At 43.8% G+C, this 23,668-nt stretch overlaps 2 protein-coding genes and 1 long non-coding RNA gene across 6 annotated transcripts in view; 2 read left to right on the top strand and 1 right to left on the bottom strand.

Annotated features, from left to right (window-relative positions):
- The first annotated feature begins 3,641 nt into the window (after positions 1–3,641).
- Positions 3,642–4,671, top strand: LOC132591999 (uncharacterized). Its single transcript, XR_009557480.1, has 3 exons — positions 3,642–3,731; positions 3,941–4,081; positions 4,507–4,671. It is a non-coding gene; the product is annotated as an uncharacterized LOC132591999 (long non-coding RNA).
- A 7,329-nt stretch (positions 4,672–12,000) lies between these two features.
- SOD1 (superoxide dismutase 1) lies at positions 12,001–19,452 on the top strand. The gene is made up of 5 exons (XM_035114330.2): positions 12,001–12,473; positions 15,652–15,745; positions 16,288–16,357; positions 17,969–18,086; positions 18,862–19,452. The coding sequence occupies exons 1-5, from the start codon at positions 12,399–12,401 to the stop codon at positions 18,970–18,972; spliced, it is 468 nt and encodes a 155-aa protein (XP_034970221.1). The 5' UTR covers positions 12,001–12,398; the 3' UTR covers positions 18,973–19,452.
- Positions 19,453–21,679: 2,227 nt separating this feature from the next.
- Positions 21,680–23,668, bottom strand: part of SCAF4 (SR-related CTD associated factor 4) — a 42,895-nt gene continuing 40,906 nt past the window's right edge. For all 4 annotated transcript variants that reach the window (XM_035114327.2, XM_035114329.2, XM_035114326.2 and 1 more), the window contains one exon: positions 21,680–22,558. In XM_035114327.2, coding sequence (XP_034970218.2) covers positions 21,738–22,558 — 821 coding nt within the window. In that variant the 3' untranslated portion in view covers positions 21,680–21,737. The remainder of the gene's footprint in view (positions 22,559–23,668) is intronic.

Below are 23,668 nucleotides of genomic sequence, written 5' to 3'. Positions count from 1 at the left end.
GATATTCCTCCTGTCTAAGCAAATTATCAAAATAAGTAGTGTGGACTGAATCCAGGTAGTAGCAGTGGCCATGGCTTGGTAGCTGTCAAGTATTTCTCCATGAAAATCTCTACTTTGTTCTTGTCTATGTTTCGCCTGTGATGGACTTTGTACTTACAGCAAAGTAGAGCGGTGTCAGCTGACTTGAAAAGATAACTGAGTAACATACAAAAATCGTAAGGTAGGGGTGTTGGTCCAATGGGGGGAGGGCGCTCAAAAAGCCACAATAGGGGGATAATCTCTATTGGGACCACCTACATTTCACAAAGTACTCCGCAAGCTTTTGAATTCTCCAGAAATCATCTTCACACTGGATGTTGAGCAAAACAACAAGGAGAGAAAAGATCGTGCTGTTTGATCCTAACAGTCTGGGCTTGTGCAGGGCATGTTAGGCAGATGAAGTTTGTAATCCTAACCACTGCTTTTCCCCCAAGGGGTACTCAGGGGTACACAGTGGTGGCACCTCTTTTGGTTGTTGTTTAAAAGTGTAGCACTCCTGTAACAACTTCATGGTGAGTACTGGCACCTATTTTTCTAGAAAAAAAGGACTGATACTAACTACACTTTGCTGGATAGTAAGCCTCATTAAGCACAATGAGACTTACTTCTGAGTAAGCAGGCACCGAAAGACTCAAATCCTATGCTCACTTGCTTCCTAGTAAATCAGTACAGTAAGCCCACAAATTACATCGGGGTGAGGGTTACATTCTGGGGATCGCACCTAAAGCCAAAATTGCATATGGTCAAAACCCACTGGGTTCAATGGTGGGTGGGATTGCCAGTCATTTTTTCCTGGAACAACCACACCTTTTATATTTTATTTTTTTGCAATGTGTGTAAAGTTGAATGTGCACAAGTTAAATGCACTAAGTTGCGGACTGACAGTATATAGGATTGCAGCCCTAGGCAGCAAAAGCAAACAGTATCTCATGCACTGTAGATTTTGGGGGGTGGGGATATTTACAGAAACCTTTTGTAGGTGCCATAGGAGGTATTGGTGGGGACACTGGTGCCCACAAGTGCCATGTTGGTGAAACCTGTTCTAAGAGCCCGAGGCAGGAACTGAGTCACAAAATATACTCTGCTAGATCTTTTATGCTTTCTTTCACGATTTTGCAGTTTTCAATCTGTGACTTTTGCCATCAATGCATGTTGAGATACAGACAAGGGCTGGATTATGCCTCTGTCATGGTCATTTCATGATTTTCAGCAGGAATTCCTTTGTGATACTTATGACTAGTAGGCACTTTGCTTCATACTGGAAACACAGTTTGTATTCATGCAACTACCAGCTTCTCAATAGCCTTCGGCTGAATTTTCTGTTCCAGGTCTCTTTTACTCAGTTATTCTACTATAAGAGCAGGACTTTTTTTTTCAGCCGGGACTCACCCAAACTGAGTTCCGGCACCTCTTTGATGTGTTCCGGCACCTCTTTGTAGCATACAGCAGCTGTTCAGTGGCACGGCACCCAGAGCTGCATGATGGAGGCTTTGGGCTGCATGCCGCTCGTAATACGGTCGCAGTGATGCTGGCGGTGGGACAATCAGGCAAAGAACTGTTCCCCCGCAAAAAAGTGCCCCCCCTAAAATAAGCTCAACAATTTATTTGTTTTCCATCAAAAAATGTGGGAGTTCCTACACCTTTTTCTGGTAAAAAAACCACTGTATAATATACAATTGTGCATGGGATGTTAGGGGAGCGGCAGTACCGATGGTGGGGGGGGCAGATTTTGCTCCTTTTGGGGTAGTTCATCCACTTTCAGTTCCCACTCTGCCAGTGGCATAGCAACCCCTGCTGGTGCCTGGGGCGGAACTTTGGCGGAGAGTTGTTGAGCTTTCTTTAGGGGATCTGCAAAAGTTTTTGAGCTTTTCTTTGGGAAACATCACCAAGACTTCCATAGCTGGTGCTTTGAGGGACGCCACCTGCCCTGCAGCGTCCAGCAAATCCCCATGCCACCCTGTAGCTCCCCTGCTGCTCTGCAGCCTCCAGTGACACCCAGCACCCCCCGTGATGCCCTACAGCCCCCCCTCACACACCCCATGAAATGTCTTTGAGTTGCCAGCTAAACTAGGTAAGGATAGCCAAAGGGGCTTAAACCCTCGGTAAAGGCAGGCTCCAGCAGATTGAGCGGATGGGACCAAGACAGGGTCCAACAGTCAATAAGGTGGTTTATTAAACCTGTGCTGCCTTGTTGCTATATTCATTCATGAGAAACATTTTGGGAATAAATTCTGAAAAATGAACTCCACCCGCTGCCTTGTAGGACATTTTTGGGAGAAGAAAAGGCCAAGGAGTAAACCCTACACAAATCCAGCATAGAGATCCTAAGGTGGTTGGGTGGCATGTTCTTCTCTACCAAGGCAAAATGGTGAGTATCCTGGAGACAGCCAAGGTCAGGTCACTGGCACCAGCTGGGCTTCATTGTCACCAGGTGATCGGCACTGAACTGTGTTTGTGTTACACAGAGCTATCACAGTGCCCACTGTGACAAAGATCAGTCCTTGGCAGATACGGTAGCAAGATCCGTCTCCAGCCAAAGAGGACCTATAGCACAAAACAGAAAATGTGGTCTCAAATTAACACTGCCACAAGAGTCATACCTGAACTTTGTGGATGCTTTTCTGATCCTGTTGAACAAGCGTTACTGATGGTTGAGCACTAGAGACAGGTTGAATAAACCACATCAAAGAGGCAACCTACAACATAGCTATGCCTTCTTTTGGCAAAAAGAGAGCGGCAGAGCCCCAACTGGTTTGAGGCTGGCATAAAGGACACCGAGCCTGTTATCGCTGCAAAGTGGTGAGGCTCTTGTGAACTACAAGCATACAACCTGCAAGAAGACATATACTTGTATTCAAGTAGCGACAGGGATCTGTTCACCTGGCACATCTCCATGCCAAGACAAGAGCGTGGTGGGTTCATATCTGAGAGATACTGTTTGCAGATGATGCAGCCTTGACAGCACACTCTGAGGAAGCTCCACAGAGAGACTCATCAACCTTTTTGCCCAAGCCCACAGGGAGTTCAGCCTCAGTGTCAGCCTGATGAAGACCAACTTCCTTCTCTTGAAAGGAAGTTGAGTTGAACACCCCTAATTCTGTCCATACCTGGAGCTGGCCCTTCATTCAGTCTCCTTTTATAAAATACTTTCCCTATTTCTGCCTCCATAGTAGTTACTTCAAAAGTTTTCTTGCTGTTAGCTACTGAGCTGAAAGCAGAACATATACACACACAGTGTGTGAGAGAATAATTGCCACTATATTTTTTTCATTCTACCATCACATTTTGTGTACACTTAATCACAAAGAAACCAGTATCAGATGTTATCAACCATTTGTGAGAGAGTCACATTTTATGGCTGTCAAGTAGGGAATGCTCCCTCATGAATTTTTTCCAACTGAATAAAAGTCTCACATGCATTGTAATCCTGTGTGATTACTGGGAAGTCTCATTAATTTCAATGAGATTGATTGATTCTGCACAGGACTGCAGAACTACAAGGTGATTTTATCTTTCAGACAGTGCTGTTGCCTGGATGAGGACAAGATTGTTACAGGAGCAAACACCAGCCATTCTTTCCATTGCTACTGCTGACCAAACAGCCATGGCTCCTTCTGCCTTGGTGCTGGGTAAGAGAGCATGACCATATAGAGCAGCACAAACAGAAAGAACAGACAAGAGTTCCAACACAGGTCATTATACGTTACTGGAAAGTATTATCTCTATATATTTATAACAAGCAGAGCTCTGAATAGTGGCATTGAGGAATACCACCCAAGAAGTAGGGAGGCAAGGGAAGAGCACTTGGGTGGCAGCATTATCTCAGTTACTTGCTCATTGACGCCTACAAATCCTAAGCATGCTGAGGTTGTTGACTAACTTTTACTCCTTACTGTCCCAGTGTCTCATCTCTTCCCAGGCAACCTTCCAACAAGGACAAGAGCAAGGATGTTTTCCACTCCCAGTGCAATTCAGAAGACTGCAGACTGACAACTAGACTAACAACAGCAATGGCCAGTGTGACTCCAGCACTTCCTTTGGGGTAAAGCAACCTTAATTCTGTAGGCTCCTGTAACTTTGTGAACAGTTTAACAAACACGTAAATATCTTAGCCTGAGAATGCCAGGATGCAGAATGCAGGCAGTGTTCCTCTGCTGCCACATAGTTTTCACAGGCACAAGAGCCCTGGTGCAACATAGAGTTTGGCAACCCTATTCCTATTTTTAGTTTTCAAAACAACATCATTGAGGCTATTCAATAAGAACATTTGCTTGTTTTACAAATCAGAAGTTGAGAGTGCACTGCTGCAATCAGTTCCTTCTTACAGGCTATACCTTAGGCACCTGGTTGGCCATGGTGACAGCAGGATGCTGGAGTGATGGGTGGGATTCATCCCCTGCCTGCCATTTTACTTTGTGTTCTTCACAGTCTTGCTTCCTGTAACCTTGCATTGCCTCCTTCCTACAGGGTTGTGGAACTGGATTACTTATGACTGGAACAACATTCCTTCCAACCCTGTTCAACCAAGAAAAAAGGGCTTACCTGCCAGTCAGGGGATCCAAGCCTGAGGAAGGAGTCCTGGAGCTTGTTGCTGCTAGCATATATACTTCCTGCCTAAGCCAGTGAGCTGTGGTATTAATAAATAATAATAATAATAAATTTTTATTTATACCCCGCCCTCCCCAGTCAAAAACCGGGCTCAGGGCGGCTGACACCAACAGAACCACAATAAAACATAAAAACAATTAATTAAAATACAGATTAAAATACAGTATTAAAATTTAAAGTGCAGCCTCATTTCAAGTAGGCCATAAGTGGCTGACACCAACAGAACCACAATAAAACATAAAAACAATTAGTTAAAATACAGATTAAAATACAGTATTAAAATTTAAAGTGCAGCCTCATTTCAAGTAGGCCATAAATCCAAGCCATGAGGGAGAAAAACACAGGGGTCAGGCTGAGTCTAACCCAAAGGCCAGGCGGAACAGCTCTGTCTTGCAGGCCCTGCGGAAAGATGACAAATCCCGCAGGGCCCTGGTCTCCTGGGAAAGAGCGTTCCACCAGGTTGGGGCCAATACTGAAAAGGCCCTGGCTCTAGTAGAGGCCAATCTAGCCATCTTATGACTTGGGATCTCCAGAATATTATTATTTGTGGACCTTAAGGTCCTCCGCGGGGCATACCAGGAGAGGCGGTCCCGTAGGTACGAGGGTCCCAAGTCGCATAGGGCTTTAAAGGTCAAAACCAGCACCTTAAACCTGATCCTGTACTCCACCGGGAGCCAGTGCAGCTGGTAAAGCACTGGATGAATGTGATCCCGCGGCCGGGACCCTGTAAGGAGCCTCGCCGCGGCATTCTGCACCCGCTGGAGTTTCTGGGTCAGCTTTAAGGGCAACCCTGCGTAGAGCGAGTTACAATAGTCAAGCCTGGAGGTGATCGTCGCATGGATCACTGTGGCCAGATCGGGGCGAGAGAGGTAAGGGACCAACTGCTTGATGCGGCGGAGATGGAAAAATGCCACCTTTGCTGTGGATGCAACCTGCGCCTCCATGGAAAGGGAGGCGTCAAAGGTTACACCCAAACTCTTGACAGAAGGCGCTGGTACCAATTGAGCCCCTGCAAAAGATGGGAGTTGGCCCCCCAACCCCATGTCACCCCGACCTAGCCAGAGGATCTCTGTCTTCGAAGGATTTAACTTCAGTCGGCTCCCACGTAGCCATCCAGCCACAGCTTCCAAGCACCTGGTGAGTGTGTCCGGGGCCGAGGCAGGGCAGCCGTCCATCAACAGATAGATCTGGGTGTCATCAGCATATTGATGACAACCCAGGCCAAAACTCCGGACAATCTGGGCAAGGGGGCGCATAAAGATATTAAAAAGCATTGGGGAAAGGATTGCGCCTTGCGGGACTCCACACACCAAGGGGTGCCGCGGCGACAACTCCCTCCCTAGCGCCACTCTCTGTCCCCAACCTGAGATGAAGGAGCACAGCCATTGTTGGACTGTGCCCTGAATCCCCACGTCGGCAAGGCGGTGGTCTAAAAGGTCATGATCGACCATATCGAAGGCTGCTGACAGGTCTAAAAGAATCAGCAGTCCCGACCCACCTCGATCCAGCTGTCTACGGAGATCATCTGTTAAGGCTACCAGAGCTGTCTCGGTCCCATGACCAGGGCGAAAGCCGGACTGAAATGGATCTAAAGCCGATGTTTCATCCAGAAACCTACCAAGCTGTTTGGCAACCACTCTCTCAATTATCTTACCCAGGTACGGAAGATTCGAAACCGGGCGATAATTGGATAGATCTAAAGGATCTAGAGATGTTTTCTCTAAGAGTGGACGCACCACTGCCTCCTTCAACTCCTCTGGGAAAGTCCCTGTGCCCAGGGACAAGTTGATGATCTCACCCAGGGGGGCCCGTACCTCATCTGGACACGCTCTAATCAGCCAAGACGGGCACGGGTCCAGGGGGCAAGTGGTGGGCCTTCCAGCCCGGAGGAATCTGTCTACATCGGCAGGGAGTATCTGATCGAATTGGTCCAATACTGAACTCGAAGACAGTCGAGGGGCCTCCAGTTCCGTTATTGTATCCAAATTGGCAGGGAGGTCACGGCGGAGTGTCAAGACTTTCTCCGCAAAAAAGCTCGCAAATGCCTCACAGCTATGGGTCAAATTCGTATTTAAATTTGGCTGTTCCTCTAGGGTTGTTAAAGACCTGATTATTCTAAAAAGTTGTGCTGGGCGAGAGCTAGCGGATGCAATGGAAGCTGAGAAGTAGGACTTTTTTGCAGCTTTCACCGCCATCTCATAGGCTTTCATAAGTTTCCTGTAAGATGTTCTTGAGGCTCCGTCGTGAGCACGCCGCCATACTCGCTCTAGCCGTCTAAGGTCCCGCTTCATTTTCCGAAGCTCCTCGGTAAACCAAGGGGCCCGGTTTCGGCGGGGTCGCAGAGGGCGCTTAGGTGCGATCTCATCGATGGCCGCCAAGAGCCGGTTGTTCCAGTTCTCGACCAGCTCTTCTAATGAGCCGCCAGGGGGAGCAGGGTCCCGCAAGGCCTGACGGAATCCGTCAGGATCCATCAGCCTATGCGGGCGAGCCCAAATAGGCTCGCCACCCAAGCAGGGGAGGGGCGGGAAGTCAATCCTGGCTTTCAGAGCGTAGTGATCAGACCATGGCACTTCCACAGTTGGGGACATGATCACGTCTATACCCGCACCAAAGATCAAATCCAGCGTGTGGCCTGCTTGATGTGTGGGACCCAAAACAAACTGGGAGAGCCCTAGTGTCGCCATGGAAGACACCAGATTAGATGAATGGGAGGATGCACTGTGAACGCCTTCTGGATGCATACTTGTGGAATGGTTTCCTGCCATCAGTGGTTGGTACCTTCCATATGTGGGTTGTTTAATACATTGGTTTCCACTTCTCAACCCCCACCTCCAAAAGAAAGCACTCTGTTGAGAAACAATCTGTATCTAGTACAATGTACTGTATATTTTTACCTGTTTTATGGCTTTGCTTGCCTGGAGGATATTAGGTCATAAATGTATAGGGGACCAAAGGTTATAGGCTCAGGATAAGGCTTTTCTTTCTTCTGCTTATTTTATTTCACAACAGATCTAGTTGTTCACTTTCACCAGTCATTCAAAAAGACCGTAGTCTACAGTGTGTCCCCAACTCCCCACAAGTAAGACTATCAAGTCCAGAAATTAAAATTACCCAGCTGTGCCACTTATTTTCCATACAGGGTTAGGGAATGACAGCTTTTCCTAATTGATTAAGGCTCTTGTATACAGTATGTGGTGTCAAGCATGAGCAAATCATTTGCTTTGATAGATAAAAGGTAAAGGTAAAGGGGCCCCTGACCATCAGGTCCAGTCGTGTCCGACTCTGGGGTTGCAGCACTCATCTCGCTCTATAGGCCGAGGGAGCCAGCGTTTGTCCGCAGACAGTTTCCGGGTCATGTGGCCAGCATGACAAAGCTGCTTCTGGCGAACCAGAGCAGCACACGGAAACGCCGTTTACCTTCCCGCCGGAGCGGTCCCTATTTATCTACTTGCACTTTGATGTGCTTTCGAACTGCTAGGTGGGCAGGAGCTGGGACCGAGCAACGGGAGCTCACCCCATTGCAGGGATTTGAACCGCCGACCTTCTGATCAGCAAGCCCTAGACTCTGTGATTTAACCCACAGCCTACAGTATATGGGAAGAGATTTATAAAAGAGTGTGTGAACAGATATTGATAGGATAATCTGCTTAGTCAGACTGTTTTGCGAATGCGTCAAGAATGTTTCTGCAGGAAAAACTCAGACTTCAGCTAGTTTCATAGAGAGTGGGCACCCTGTATATGTAGCTGAACTTAGCATACAGCTCTGATGAGAACGGTACTTAATTCCTACGCATGTGCAAAGCTAAGGCATAAGAATGCAGCTATATAAGATAGGTATACTGTAATTTCAGAGGCACACCTAGGGTCCTTTGTGCCCATTGCTGCCTTAGCAAGGAGCCTTAGAGTATCCCTTTCCCCCATTTTTTTCTGGTTTGGCAAATGTTTGTTTGCTGAGACATATCAGGAATGTAGAATAAGTTATAAAGCATGGAATCATGAGGCAGGAGTGGGGGAGGGGAGAGGTTAATTCTGTGCTTCACTTCACTTGAAATAATACACACAGCCATGACGGTGGTGAGGGCATTAAGACCATTAAGTCCACGTTCTAGAATCACTTAGCTGCACCACTGACACATTCAACAGAAAGATTCACTTCTAAATAAAAGTAAAAATAAAGGAGCATCAAGTGGTTCCTCCGGTCCATAAAAGCTTTTGCCCCTGCTCCCTTTGCCAGATACCCTTCTTCTGTTTCTTTGCTTTTTGTTTTTTGCACACATCTTTTTGTTGCTGGTTCTCCCTTTCTCTTTCATTCCTCTATCCTCTTCTCTTCTCCCCCCACCCCACTCTTTATTTCCTTCTTTTTATTTATCCCCCTCTTTCTTCTCCTTCTCTTACCCCTCCTATTTTAGTAAAAATTGTCACTGCCCTGCCTCACCTGCTGTAGCACTGTCACCTGCAGTGGCACCCCCCTGCCTGCTCACCACCCCACACAGGCCCCACAGCAGCTGCCCCCCCCCCAACTCCAGTGCAGCGGGAGGCGGAGTTCTCTCCTTGACCCTCGGTATACCCCTGTGAACTCCATTTTTGTGGGTTCCCCAGCAGCTGCTGTTATGACTAAGTAAAGTTGCCTTAAACATCACAACGGTGTGGTTATTGAACAAATCCACCACACTACTCTGAGCTTCTTTGAGAAAGAGTGACAACATATAATAAATTCAGAAATACTGAATCAGGAATAATTTCCAACCAAGTTAGAAGATACAGTGTAGGGTTACATGAATTCAGCATCTAGCAAAACAGTTGTGTCACTATAAAGGTTCAAAATAGCTTTGTGATTTTTTTATTTTTAGTTGCACATGGGAAATTAACTGAGGGAAATGTTGGTTTAAAAACAACAACTGGTGGAGAGGTGTGCATAGACCTATGTGGAGAGGGGTGTCCTATTTGCTATCCTTAGAACTCTTGAGAAACTCACCAAACCTGCTGCATCTGAAACTGGGTGTGAGGAGTGAAGCTGGTTGCTAAATGGAACACTGCTGTGGGCAGCCAGAGGACGCTCCATCCACCTTGGTGCCTGCCTATAAAAAGCAAGCCTAGAGAGAGTAGTGTGATGTCAGCAGCAACCCTTCTATTTGTGAGACATTTAAAGTTTGTTTGGGCCTTGGGTAAGAGGCATAAGAACATCAGAATGGCCCATCTAGTCCAGCATCCTGTTCTCATGGTGACCAGCCAGATGCTCGTGGGAAGCCTCCAAGCAGGACGCAAGCATAAAAGCTCCCGTGGCTTCCAGCAACTGGTATTGAGAAGCATTGCTGCCTCTGACCATCAGTAGTCTTATCCTCCATTAATTTGCCCAATTCTCTTTTAATGGCAACCATGTTCATGGGCAGCACTGTCTTCTGTCGGAGCAAGTTCCATAAGTCACCATTAAGTGCTGTGTGAAGAAGCACTTTCTTTTATCTGAGAGCTAGGGTGGATGGGTGGTGCCCTGGACGAGAGTCAGGAGGATAAGAGGGGAGGGCGTGTCTATATTTTTTAGTCATTTATATTAACATTTGTCTACAGTAAGCTTGCAACTGATGCACATTTAACTTATGTGCATTCAGGTTTATGCACTTGGCAAAAAAAAGGGGGGGGCATCTGGGAAAAAGTCCTTTGGCAATCCCACCTGCCATTGCATCCAGTGTGTTTTGACTACATGTGATTTTTGGCTTTAGGCATGATCTCCGGAGCATAACCTCCACGTATGTTGAGGACTTACTGTATTGTTATAGCATTTTTGTTGCTTTAGTTTTCTGTAAACCACTTAGTGATACTTTTGTATATCAACTGGCATAGAAATGGTCTAAATAAATAAATAATGTTTGGCTGAGTTGTGAGCTGGGTTTGTGGTGCGGTATGTAGAGAAGCAGTCACATAACTGCATTGCCAAATGCTGATTTCTGCATGGCTTATTCTCTTTCCTTAGCATGCAAAATTGTTTGCATAAATTGGCCCTCACCCAGGAACAATGAGATGACAGAACTGTTAATGAATGTTTCTCTCAGTGAATGCTAGTGCAGTCAGCTGAATACATTATGTTGCCAATAAAACTAGTGCCTAAGGTATGGGCACAGCACACGTTTGCTCCAATGTTCTCAACCTTCAATTGCTGCAAATGTGTCTCTCACACCCTGAGAAACCATAAAGTTGATGGGTAAGTGGGTACAGCTATGTGTTGCACATGGTGTTTTATTTTCAGAGGGCACTCAAGGGTATGCAGTACTGGCACCTCTCTCTCTTTTGGTAAAAAAGTGTGGCACTTACTGTAACAACTTCATGGTGAGTACTGGCACCTATTTTTCTAGAAAAATAACACTGGTTGCACATAATGATTATGGTATCTCCTCATCATGAAACGTCCTTTGTATCAGCAAATAGTATGCAGGAGACCCTGACTTCAGTCTTCTCTGAGCCACTTGGTCAAATAATTATCCTGCATGGTTGCTTTGCAATTTTTAAAATTCATATACAAATTCATGTGCAAACCACACATACATGAGGAACAAAGGAAGCTTCCTTATACCAAGTCAGGCTGGTGGTCCATCTAGTATTATCTCTACACTAACTGGCGACAGCTCTCCATGTTCCAGGTAGGGGACATTCCTAGTCCTACCTGGTGATGCCAGGGAATTGGACCTGGGCCTTCTGTTTGCAAAGCAAATGTTTGATCACTGAGCTACATCCCTTCCCCTATTCTAGCATATGCTACAAAACACAACCAATTAAGTCTTCTCAGCTCATATACGACTAATGAATACATGCATATGTAGCTGTCACAGATCAGCCTGTACATTCGGGCTATTTATTCCCAGAAAATAGGAAACTGCCTTTTACCAAATCAGACCGTTAAGTTTATGTATACAGTAGTATATTTCCAGCCTGCTGTAGACATGTGGAGGGTTGAACCTGGAACCTTCTTTAGCACTGAGCTATGGCGCCTGCAAAACGATTTTATTTATTTTTGGTAATATTTGAAGCTGCACTGTATTGGGATGCAGATGCTCATGAACCGCGCAGCTACCCTTTCCAGATGAAAAGGGGCAAACCAGTGAAGTTCTCAAAGTGATACGCTAAGCCAGGGCCGCCAGCCCCACGCTTTCGGAAACAAGAGTCATTTGCGAAGGCGGCATTACCCAAATGGGTCAAGCTCCGAAACACGCCTTGACTTGCTCCTAGGTCTCTGAGCACCAGTCATATTGAATGCCTGAGGCGAAAAAGGGAGCAGCCCGAACTCGTGATCCTCCCTCGTTCGGCACATTCGCTTCGGCTGCCACTCGTGAGCACAGGTTCTACTTGTCTCCAAGGGAATTGCTGCCAAGAGGGTAAAACAAGGCGTCTCTCTCCGCGCCCACCGCACACAGGGCGGGCGAAAAAAGACTCGCTAAGGCCGCTTCGCACTGCCGAGGCCCTGACTAAGAAAAGGCGGTCGAGCAGCCATTGGCTTGGATAAAGGGGCTGTGGCTTTTCTCCCCCCTTCTGGTTGGAGAAGGTGGGAGAGCGTCGGCCGGGCGATTGGCCGCCTCGTCTCGTGAAGGCGGGCGTAGAATCCGATCCGAGCGCCGCGATTGGGAGGGAGGAACGCTAACCGGAGGGTATAAGAAAGCGACGTACGAGGGGGCTGCGGCTGAGGTCGCGCAAGCGCGCCGAGTGTGAGGTTTAAGGTTGGTGCGCGCTGCGGCGGCAGAGGTAATTCCGAGGCGAGAAGGAACATGGCGGTGCAGAAGGCTGTTTGCGTCATGGCCGGCGACTCCCCCGTCAAAGGCGTCATTTTCTTCGAGCAGAAGGTGAGTGCCGGGCTTGAGCGGGGAGCGGCTCCCCGTCCTTCGGGGTGTGGCGCTGTGAGGGGAGGGGCTGCTCGGCCGCCTGGTCCCGCTCCAGGCTGCGCGCCGCCGCCGCCTGGGTTGGGAGAGGAGGGTGCTGCGCCCACTCAGGTATTAGCTGCGCGCTGAAGGTCGCTGGCCGCCCTCCCCTCCAGAGTCGGGGCCGCTCCTGTCAGCGGGGTTCGCCGTCGGGTAACGGCGCCGCCTCTGGGGCTGCAGCCTTGGGGCGAGCGGTGGGAGCTAGAGCAGGCGCCGTGGCTCTGTGGCATCAGGCCAGGCCTCTTGCCTGCGCCGCCCTCTCGTGCGGCCTTTGCCTAGCATGACCTGGCTCCCATAGATGCGGCGGGCAGGGGTCAGATTAGATAAGATGGAGCTGGGCGAGTTACAACGAACTTTAGCCCATTTACAAAACAAAAAAAACGTAAGAGCTAACGTGGGCTTTTTAGGGGATTGAAGTCGTGGGGAAGGGGAAACGGTTCGTTCCAGTTCTGCATAAAATCTAAATCCGCAGGTATTTTGAGGTGCAATAACTCGCTTCCTCCATCAGGACCAGCAGAATGAGTACCGTATCTCAGCTATTTCAGGTTGCCGGTTTCCCTTCCCCTTGGCGCCACCGTTGGGTAAACGTTGTCCATAGCTGCTCTGGGGCACCTGTTTCTTTCCCTTCTCTTTATTATATATAGCCAAAGATAGGGGAATGTGCTGCAAATCAGGTTCTGTCCTCCCTGCCCAAAAGAAAGGGGACAATATGCTGAGTCATGGCTGCTGGAAAGCGTAACTTAAGCCAACTTGCTCTTGAGGGAGAAAAAAAGAAGAGTGAGAGTTGTGAGCTCTAATCTCGTGGGCAAACAGGTTTTGCAGCCTCTGCCTGAATTTAGTTAGAAGTTTACACACATAAGCTAGGGGAAAATGTAATGTATCGTTGAAATAATGTGAATAGCAGGACAGAAGCATAGCTATGAAGTATTCAATAGTGAATGAGGATCTTTGTGCTAGATCTTTGAAAGTATGTGTATATGTATTTTATGTGTTGTAGGTTTTAATAAATGTATAATTATCTTTTTTAAAGCTGTTATAGATGTTAGTATGAATGCATTTAGAAAGATCTGTTACTCTAGTTACCTCTAACTATGATGAAAGCATGGCTGGTTCAAAGAGGTTTAATAGACTGTATTAGCAGGACTGTAAATTAGACTGTATTAGGAGGACTGTACAGAGCAATACATTATGGCATGTGGGTAGCCAGTGTGGTGCCCTCCGGTCGTCATTCCTGACCCAGGAATGGGGACAACAGGACAGTACCATGTCAACTATTCCTGCCTTATTGACACCATGACTATTTCTAGTTTCAAATGTATTAAGTGAGAGAGCACCTGGGAATTTGATAGAAGAGAATTATTTATATATGGTTGCATTTGGCAGTATATTTCAGAACTAGTATGGAATTAATTGAACCTTAACCTTTAGTGTCACGGTATAGGCTCCAAAAGTTCTGATGGTGCTTGACTATTTGAGGGACTTTGGAAATACTTCCACAGTTATAGGCATTTTTATGGAGACTTCACTGACAACAGTGCAGTGCATTGCAAGCAGGATGAAAATGATTTCAAACTTTTGTGCTTTTTGATCATTTGATCCTCGATCGATTACAACAGCTTGCAAACTACAACACAGCCTTTATTACAAACAACTATATCCCTGTAAAATACTCTTAAATTTTCATGTAATGTATACTGGTGTACTGATTTTGTCAGATTCCATATACTGTACGGTAATATTTTTTATGTAGCAGTGTGGAAGTCAGGAAACTATTTGTTACAGTTCAAGCTACATCTTGTCTTCTTCAGGTTTGCATCCTATGCAATTTCTAATTTAATGTAATTTAATCCTGCTGCTGTGAACAAATCGTCTCTGAAGTGAGTGAATAACTACAGTCAACACTAATAGGCTCTGGCATAAATACTTGTCTAAGTGGAGTGTAAGCACAGACTTGCATATCATTCATAGCTAAGTTTGTGAAATACTTTGCCCAAGGCTATTTAATGTGCATGTTTATCTAGTTAAAACAGCTAACCAGAAAATTAAAAAAAACACCAATGTGCACCTTTGACATGTTGTCTAGATTTCACTGTTTATATTACTGTACTACTAACATAGGAGGCCCTGGTTGAAATTGGGCATATTACTTTCTGCCTACCCTAAATAATACTGCTGTTGGACTAAACAGCTATGCCAGAAGACACTACAGATCTACAGAGGGTTTTGTGGATCTACTCTTTCACTGTTGGCCAACATCTGAAATACATTTGCAGCTTTTTCTGCCCCCTCCCTCTGGAAGAAAGAGCCTGGAACCTGAACGGTCATTGGCTGCCAGGGAGCAAGAGACTCCATCGTATGCATGCCCTCAGGTTCATTCTTATAATTGTGAATTGCAGGGAATAAATATAATTAACTGTCAGCCGTAATGAAAAGTCAGTTTTAACCATTTTATCAGGGAAATGCTTCATTTCTGAATGGATTTATTAAAATGAGATTGTGTGAATCCAATAAGATAAAATGCTACTCAAAGCAGCATTTTAACAAATATAGTTTAATCAGAACAAAATGTTGATTTGTATCTTCAGTTTGAAGTTTATAATGCATTCTAGGGAGTAGTTTACGAAATGTACACTTACTAAGCAACTTGAATTGCTGTTGGTTATGGGCGTTACTTTAGGAGCAGCTTTAAATGTCAGGCATCCCATCAAGGTCACTAAAAAGCATTTAACATGTTGGCTCTCCATATAGCAAGTGTAAACCTTGCATTCTTGGTTTTGGCATAAGTGCATGCATCATACCCTTGTCTGCCACTGGAGAGACACTTTTTTGGACCAAGGTGTGCATAAGAAGTTTCCAAACATACACCTGTTTGAAACACCACCAAAATCCAGTTGTGGGACTGTAGGCACCATGATGAAGACAGTAAGATTTTCTAGGTTCATGGTGAATACTATGCCAACATTCTACTGTAGGATCATACTTAAGCGTGTATTGCTTGAAGAATCAGTTCTCTCCTCTGTACAGTGTCATTTTCCTTGGAGATGTTAGGACTTTAAAATGGATGGTTTGTTTGAATCTTTCTATTCATGCTAATCTGTTTCAGGGTAGTGGACCTGTAACTCTTTCAGGAAGTATTAGTGGGTTGACTCCAGGAAAACATGGGTTCCACGTCCATGAATTTGGAGACAACACAAACGGTAACATTGCTTTTGTTCTTACAATCTACAAAATGTTTTCTAACAACAGAAACATATATGGCCAATAGTGTCTTAAGAATGCAAATATTAGATTGCTAAGCAATAAATACACTTCCACTCTTGAGGAAGCAGTTCATTTTGTATTTAGCTTGTGATGTGCATGATATTGGCCTAGGCATTAAACACAGGGACTCTTCAAAACTCTAAGGCAAGTCTAGGCAACCTTGGCTCTCCAGATGTTTTGGAACTACAACTCCCATGATCCCTAGCTAACGGGTCCAGTGGTCAGGGATCATGGGAGTTGTAGTTCCAAAACATCTGGAGAGCCAAGGTTGCCTATGCCTGCTCTAAGGGGAGGGAGACAGAAGGTTACTTCTCCCTCACACTTTTAAGTTGTTAGATTATGTTCATAAGCGTCCTGATAAAATATCTTGTTTTTAAAAGATAAAGAGTTTGAGGCTAAGACCTGAGAGCCGTCATATATGGATTTGCATAATGTGACACATGTGGGGAAAAGACTGACTTCGGGTAACTTCTTATAGGATGTACCAGTGCAGGCCCTCACTTCAATCCTGAGGGGAAAACTCATGGTGGACCAGAAGATGAAGAAAGGTTTAGTATAAAACAGTTTCCTATTTTTGTATCTTGAAGTACCTTCTAGCATAATGGCTTGCATCCCATCAAGTAACAGTGCATTGCATTATCTCCCAACACAGTGAAGAACCAGGATAGGGTCCTGTGCAGCAGACAAATGTAAAACTGTAGATGGGACCTAAAATTCTGTGTATTTCAATTTTGGGGCATCCCTTTTTATCTATTTACTGTAATACTTCTAGGATAACTATCTATAGAAACAACTGGACTGGAAATTAGCAGTAAGAGAACTGTCCCTTATTTATTAGTCTAAAAGGACTCCTAGCTGAGTATGTACTGGCACTGGAGAAATTAAGGACTAATGCTCATTTTTCTTAACCTTTTCTTATTTGTTGCTCTCTTCAGTGGCACAGTCTGCCAGTTGTGTCTGGGTATTACTGTTCTACTGCTGGTCCACACCTCTTTGTTTGTAGACACTGTGCAAGGCTTCCTGTCTCCCTGTGTTGTCACCTGCTATTCATCCCTCAGAGCCTACTTCATAGGATCTGATGCCTGTTTGGCTTTCATAATTTGTGGGCACCCAGCTCACTTGGTTCCTCAGTTCATTCCTGAAGCATACTTCTGTCCATAGACCTTAAGAATATAAGTCAAACTTGCCTGGTTATGCAATTGCTGTGCTGGTCAATCATTTAGTGAACATTCAGTTATTTTTTTGCTGCAACACAGTCAGTTAGAGTGGTCTGATAGGGGTGGAGGGCTTGAAGGCAACAGCTAATTTTTAGCCTCCTGAATTGGTAAAAAGGCAATGAATAGATATGCTGAGTACTGCTCCTTATTCAAAAGGGTTATTGATGTGTTCTCAAATTAAAGAATTTAAAATAAAGCACAGAAAACATTAAGGACCCTGTCCCCTGTGTTAAATTTCTAAATTTAGGGTGCTACGGTCTGTGTCACATTAGTTCGAAGACAGAAAGATTTGTCCTGCATATATTTTATTCAGCATTGCATAAAATAAAAATGTTAATACAGGCACTACTAGAACAAGCAAAATACAGAAATACAATTAGAGGCATCAATAGTTGTGTACATTTGAATTACAATTAAGTTTCATTTTTTTAAAAATGTCCACTCTAAATTACATTTAGGACCTCAGCTGAACTCTTCAGAATTTCCTGGAATTTTGTACACTTCTAAATCCCTCTCCTTGTGTTGCCATTACACCTGAAGCTATTGGAAGCACATGGGTCAAAAATTCCAGTATTTAGACCATGATAAAAACTCAGCAAAACAATGGCTTTAACAGGAAAAATTAAACTGTCCAGTATTAACAATCACTTTATATAATATTTTTTTACTAGTGATGGCTTGTTTCAGGTAGGAATAATGTGGTTTTAGGCTTAACTGCATGTTACACTGGTGAAAGTTTTTACAATTAGGGTAGACAGCTTGAGCTGGCTATAATATCCTCTTAACACTTGTCTGTATATTTCAAGTACCTGTTATTGAAGCGGAAAAGCACCAGCTTTGTATGTTTGAGCAGTAGTGTGTCACAGTAGCACCTCAGTCAACTGCATTTAGCAATTATTACAGGTCATATTTCTGCTTATAAAATCAAATCAACTATTCCAGGCATGTTGGTGATCTTGGAAATGTGACTGCAGATGGTTCAGGTGTAGCAACAATATCAATACAGGACCAAATTATTTCTCTCTCGGGGCCACATTGCATTATCGGACGTACTATGGTGGTAAGTATTTCTTTGAGCAACTTCCCTCCAAATTCTGGAAAAATACATCAATATAATTTACCTGTGGAAGGTTTGCTTCAGTACTTAGACCTAGAGGTCTTGGCACAGAGTTGCTGCTTCTGATTCTCCTTAGACCTGCTTGCTTACATAATGTAGGTGCGTTGGGCATCACCAGCACCAGAAATGGGCCAAAGCATATTGGAAGCCTGGATTTCTTCTGAGCATTACTGCACATGATCAGTCTTGCTGTAAATTCTGAGGTGAAGAAATATCCCAGGTATTTTAAGGAGCTCCTCACTTTGCTCCAAAGCTTCATTCTCAGCCTAGCTTGAGAAGCAGTTCGTTATAATATTGCATGTACTTGGGCAGAGATGCAGATGTTTCTGCTGTAAAATTATATCACTTAAAATATTTTTCTATACACTACTCAGTACAGGCTTTTGGTGAGGTGCTGGCTCTTTTCAACTGCAAGTGCAAATTCGGAAGCATTCTGTCAACCTAATGGAGAAGCTAGCCAGATCTGGTTGACTATATGTAGTATGTAGAGTACCCATAACAGAGTGGCAGCAAGTCTTGTGGGGAATACACAGCCACTACCCTAAACAACTATAATTTCCTAATTTAGTTATTTCTGTTTGTGGATTACTAATTATTTGATGTATAGTATTTATCCTGCCTTGGACCATTTGCACCATGTGGCTGAAATTGACTTTCCTTCAAATTATTTACTAATGTAATAACCTCCACCTTATTATATTTATCTATCACTTTTTAGGTTCATGAAAAAGTTGATGATCTGGGCAGAGGAGGAAATGAAGAGAGCAAGAAAACTGGAAATGCTGGTGCTCGTCTAGCTTGTGGTGTGATTGGACTGGCCAAGGCTTAAGATCTTTGACAGTGGCACTGTATACCAAAACCTACGTGCAGAATGTAAATGTACCTATAGAACTAGCAATTATTTGGCTTTGTTTAGGATAAAAAGCAACTGTTTAATCTTACGGCTCTGTTAATTGGGGTTTAAACCAATAAGTTGTCTTATTTTGTATACCTTGTAATTAAAGTGGCAGTAGAATATTAGTTCAAGAATTTTTGCTGTGATGGAGACCAGGCACCACCAGTTCACTTTGACAGAGGTGGTAAAGTCCTCTGCTGATTTCATCATCTAATCGCATCTGGACAACTGAAATTACCTGATGGTGGGGTAAACAAGCTAGCTTGAGAGAACTCTAGTCCTGAATGCTTTACTCTAAATATGGTATAAATCTAGTGAGTTCTCGCATCAGCGTTTCCAATGGGGAGGGATGACTTCTCATTGATTTCAGTACATCAGATAAGCTCCGTCATTAAATGAAAAATTGCTTCTGAATTCTACTGTTACTGACTCCAATCAAACCTAATCTGTGACAAACTAATTGCTGCAAGTGGGATGGCTGAAACTGCCTTTCTTGTGAGCTGTTGGAGAGGACATAAGAGAATGCCGTGGCTTATTTAAAAGATCTGCATCTTGGGACTGCGATTTATAGCTACAGAGAGGACGTTCCTACTTCCTGTAGAAGCCAGGTTCTAAATCTTTATATTCTCCCTTATTTAGGCAATAAAGAATAGCTTGGGTTTCATAGAAAACATATAGGGAGACTGATAGCGTATGACCATATAGGAGCAGTCTTGTCTCAGCAACAACCACCTTGAACTATCTGGAATAGCTAAACAGAGCTTTGTATAGTGAGCTACTCAGCTGCATAGCTGTAGAGGGCTACTGTGAATACAGAAAACCTGTTTCCACCATATTGCTATACATATTTGCCATTTTCTATTTGCCATTTTAACAATTGCTTAACCTTAGTAAAAAATTCATACCAACATCACTACACAAAGTGAGAGCGGTAGATATTGCAGATGAACATGCTTAATAAATGGTAAATGCTATGTGCCTAACATGTCAATATTAATGTGATTGCCTGCTTAGGAGAAGGATGTTGGCTAAAACCCTTTAATGCAAGAGGCACACAGAAAGCATTTTTTTCTATATAGCTCTCTTGAAGGTTTGGCAATTGTTTACATGCTTGAGCAGGTTAGACCTTGCTCACCAAGACTTACAATCTTACCTGAAGCCCTTCATGTTGCAGTGTTGCCTTGAAATGAGCTTGGCTATATTCTACTTATTTTCAAATAAAACCTTGACAATAGCTTTGTCAACTTGTGTTAAAAACAAGGCAGATGACATACTAGCTTTCAAAGCAACTGTGACAACTACTGTCAATAAAAATGGGCAGTAAATTATATAATCTTACTCACTTGGGCTTTACATTCTAACACAGTCTAAATTAGCTCTCCATAGAATTTGGGGGAAGATATTCTCTACCTAACCTGCATAATTTAATTGTAAAAAGATCATGTTCAAGCATAGCCATAGGTGTTAAGTTACTGGTGTCAAATTTCAAAAAGCAGTTGCAGTTTCATGCCTGTTCATTTTCCTAGTTTTTAAAATTGAGTTTTGGTGCATCTCCTAAGCTGCTACTAGCATAGAAACAAAGGTCAACGCATGGAAATCGATGTCACACATATATGAAGTTTCTCTTTATTCTACCATTGCAAGATAACTTACCTACCTCACATTCCACTTCCCAAAAAATTAAAGGGGAAAACGTTATCTGAATGGGAACAGTAACTGAACTGAGCATGTCAAACCACGGGGGGGGGGGGGTGTAATTTTTCAATTTGCCAAGTACTGCCTGCATTTCAGAATGCAGCAGAGGGGCTAATAAGTCAATACTTGCTCCTCTAGCTTGTTACAAGCAATTTGACAGTAGTTACGTAGACTACAAAACAGGAGGGAACATTCAAAAACAGATTGGAATATAGTGGTAATTTGGTGCCTTACCTCCCTCAAAAACACAATGAATTAAATTACAAAAAATAAGGTGTGCTTTCCACAGGACCCTATGTTAATCTTTTTTAAACAGGGAACTTTTTTTAGGGCAACATTTACCACAAAATCTAATGGATGGTCAGGAAAAACAAAAACAAACAAATGTGATTTCACTGCAAACACTAGGTTTCCTCTTGAAACATTTAAGAGCTATTTTTCCCCCATCTAGAATAGTCATGTTAATTAAAATTCAGAAATCTAAGAACATAACTACCACATATACTTCATTTTTGTGAACTGTTACACAAACATGTTTTAACAGCTTTAAACAAAGTCTAATTTAGACTCCAGTACAGCATTAACAGTTCAAACTTTAAGATGTTGAACAATCCTTTACCACTTCAGTGCAGTGTAGGAAGAATAGCACACATTAAAGTTTGTTATGAAAATAGAGTTTATTAAAAACACATCCCTATTTGTTTTTAGGAGCTTTTACCGTTACCTTCACTTAAATTAAAAAAAATAGCACTTCTAATTCTGACTTGTAAACTTTTTAAAGTCAAAACTTTTAAAAAGTTACAGCAAAAAAAGAGTAATGGTTTATTCATTTCTTTTGTGTTATTTTTGTAGCTATTTAAATAGAAGGGAAGCAATCAAATTGCTTACATATCCCATAAACTATGGAGGAGTTGTGAAATAGCAAAAGCAAATATACAGCATACTGTACAACTCTAAAGCTCTATACTCCAATGTCACTTTTTTTTTTTGACAAGTATTCCAGTCTAGCGAGGAGCCTCTGTGAGTGAGCCAGTAGACTCTTCAGGATGTTCAAGAGATGAGGTAGTCTCGGATGTTAACTCTTCAGCAGGTTTTGCACCTGTGGGTTCAGCCTCCCCCCTTTTAAGTTCTGGAACAGAGTCTGTATTTTCCACTTTGCTGATCTGGGGTTCATGGTTTTTAACACCATCTACCCTGTCTGTCAACTCTGGTTTCTCCTTTCCTCGATTTTCGTCCTTTTCTCTGCGAGATTCTCTATCTCTAGAATCTCTCTCTCTCTGTCCACTGAAACGCCTATTTCTTTCCTCCAAGTCTCTGTGTCTATCACGTTCAGGGCTTCTTCTTCCCCATTCTCTCCTTTCACGATTACCAAGGCGTTCATGATCTCTGTCATCATTGCGGTTACCATAGCGGTCTCGTTCATTTTCTATCCGATTTCCAAAAGACCTCCTTCCAAACCTTTCCTGGTCTCTATTTGGAGTAAACGGCTGCCTATCATTCCTGAACTGTCTTCCATCTCGATCATCGGGTCCACTAGGCCCCCCTCCAGGCATTCCACCAGGCCTTGCAAAGTGGCCAGGTGGGGGGAAAGGGCCCTTCATCCCATGAGGCGGAGGCATCCCAAAACCTCCTGGGCCTGGAGGTGGACCTCTGTGCATCATATGGGGAGGCATATGCCGAGGTGGCATCATTGGAAACCGTTGCAGATGAGGTGGTGGCATTCCTGGGGGTCGCTGGAGTGGTATCAAACCAGGCCGTGCACCCAAGAGGCCCGTGGAAGGTGTCTGTAGCCCAATCACAGGGCTGGGTGTAGCTCCTTGAGTACCTGACAAACCAAAAGAAATAAAGTTGTAAATGGATGCAAGATACATTCAAAAATATATACAAGTCAATGTGCCAGAACCCCTATTTTTCTGCTGCTCTAGAAAGCTGCAGCCTGCAATCCCCCAACCAATTCATACACCGCAAGACTTATTCCTGACTTCCTCAACCAACCTTTGCTCCAACACAACTGCCTTCACCCACTTAGTACCAGCATCTTCACTCAACATTAAGCTTGTTTAAGTCCCATTTATTTTAAGACAATATTTTAAAAAAGCAGGTAAAATTTAACTTTCCAATTGCATTTGGTAGGATTAAAGAGTGCTCCAGTTTAGATGAATCATACCCTAATATAGTTAAAAGAAATGCAACAGGAGGAGGCTTTTGTTATAAATGTAATACTTTATCACAAATAAAATTAACTCCCCTGTTTGTGTACACAGTCCAAAGTAGCTTTCTTCAGCATCTTCCCCCCAAAACTTTTTATACTGTAGTCCTACAAAGTCAATTCTGCATGTCATCTATATGGAACACAGCTATATGGCATAGCTCAAGGTCAGATAAAAAAATTAGACACACGTACAAATACCAAACACATGTACAAAGATGAGAATTAGTCTATTCAGCTCAAAGTTGCCAATATGGTGGGCATAAACACCAGTGTGCTCACCATTACTGCCTATTTTAATAATAATAATGTGTGACAGGCTGTTCTGTTTTTCCTGCTGAGCTCCTGTTTGCACTGTCTTAGCCCCCTCAAAATGTCCATATTTCATTGGATTGGGTATGTACCCTCCTATTAGTTCTGAACAGAGGTACAAGATAGCACAACAGTGGCTGACATCAGTTCCTGTTTCCTCCTTGATGGGTGGAGGGGGGCATGCCTACACCATTTTGTGGTCCTATTTTCAGATATTCTGGATATAGCATTTTAATATGTATTCTTAATTGCTGGCATAAACCAGGTGGAATAGAAAAAAAATCCTTATTTGCAAAGCTTGAAACAGAAGGTGCCTGCTGAATCTATTCCACAGGACTGGGCTGATGACAGTAAAGGCTCACTTTTGTGTTGATGTCAAATGAGCCTTGCCAACCCGGGAGAAAACCAATGGCA

Source organism: Zootoca vivipara, chromosome 4 (genome assembly GCF_963506605.1).
Source record: "Zootoca vivipara chromosome 4, rZooViv1.1, whole genome shotgun sequence".
NCBI lineage: Eukaryota > Metazoa > Chordata > Lepidosauria > Squamata > Lacertidae > Zootoca > Zootoca vivipara.
The sequence above is the reverse complement of the archived record's forward strand: the minus strand, read 5'-3'. Positions and strand labels throughout refer to the sequence as shown.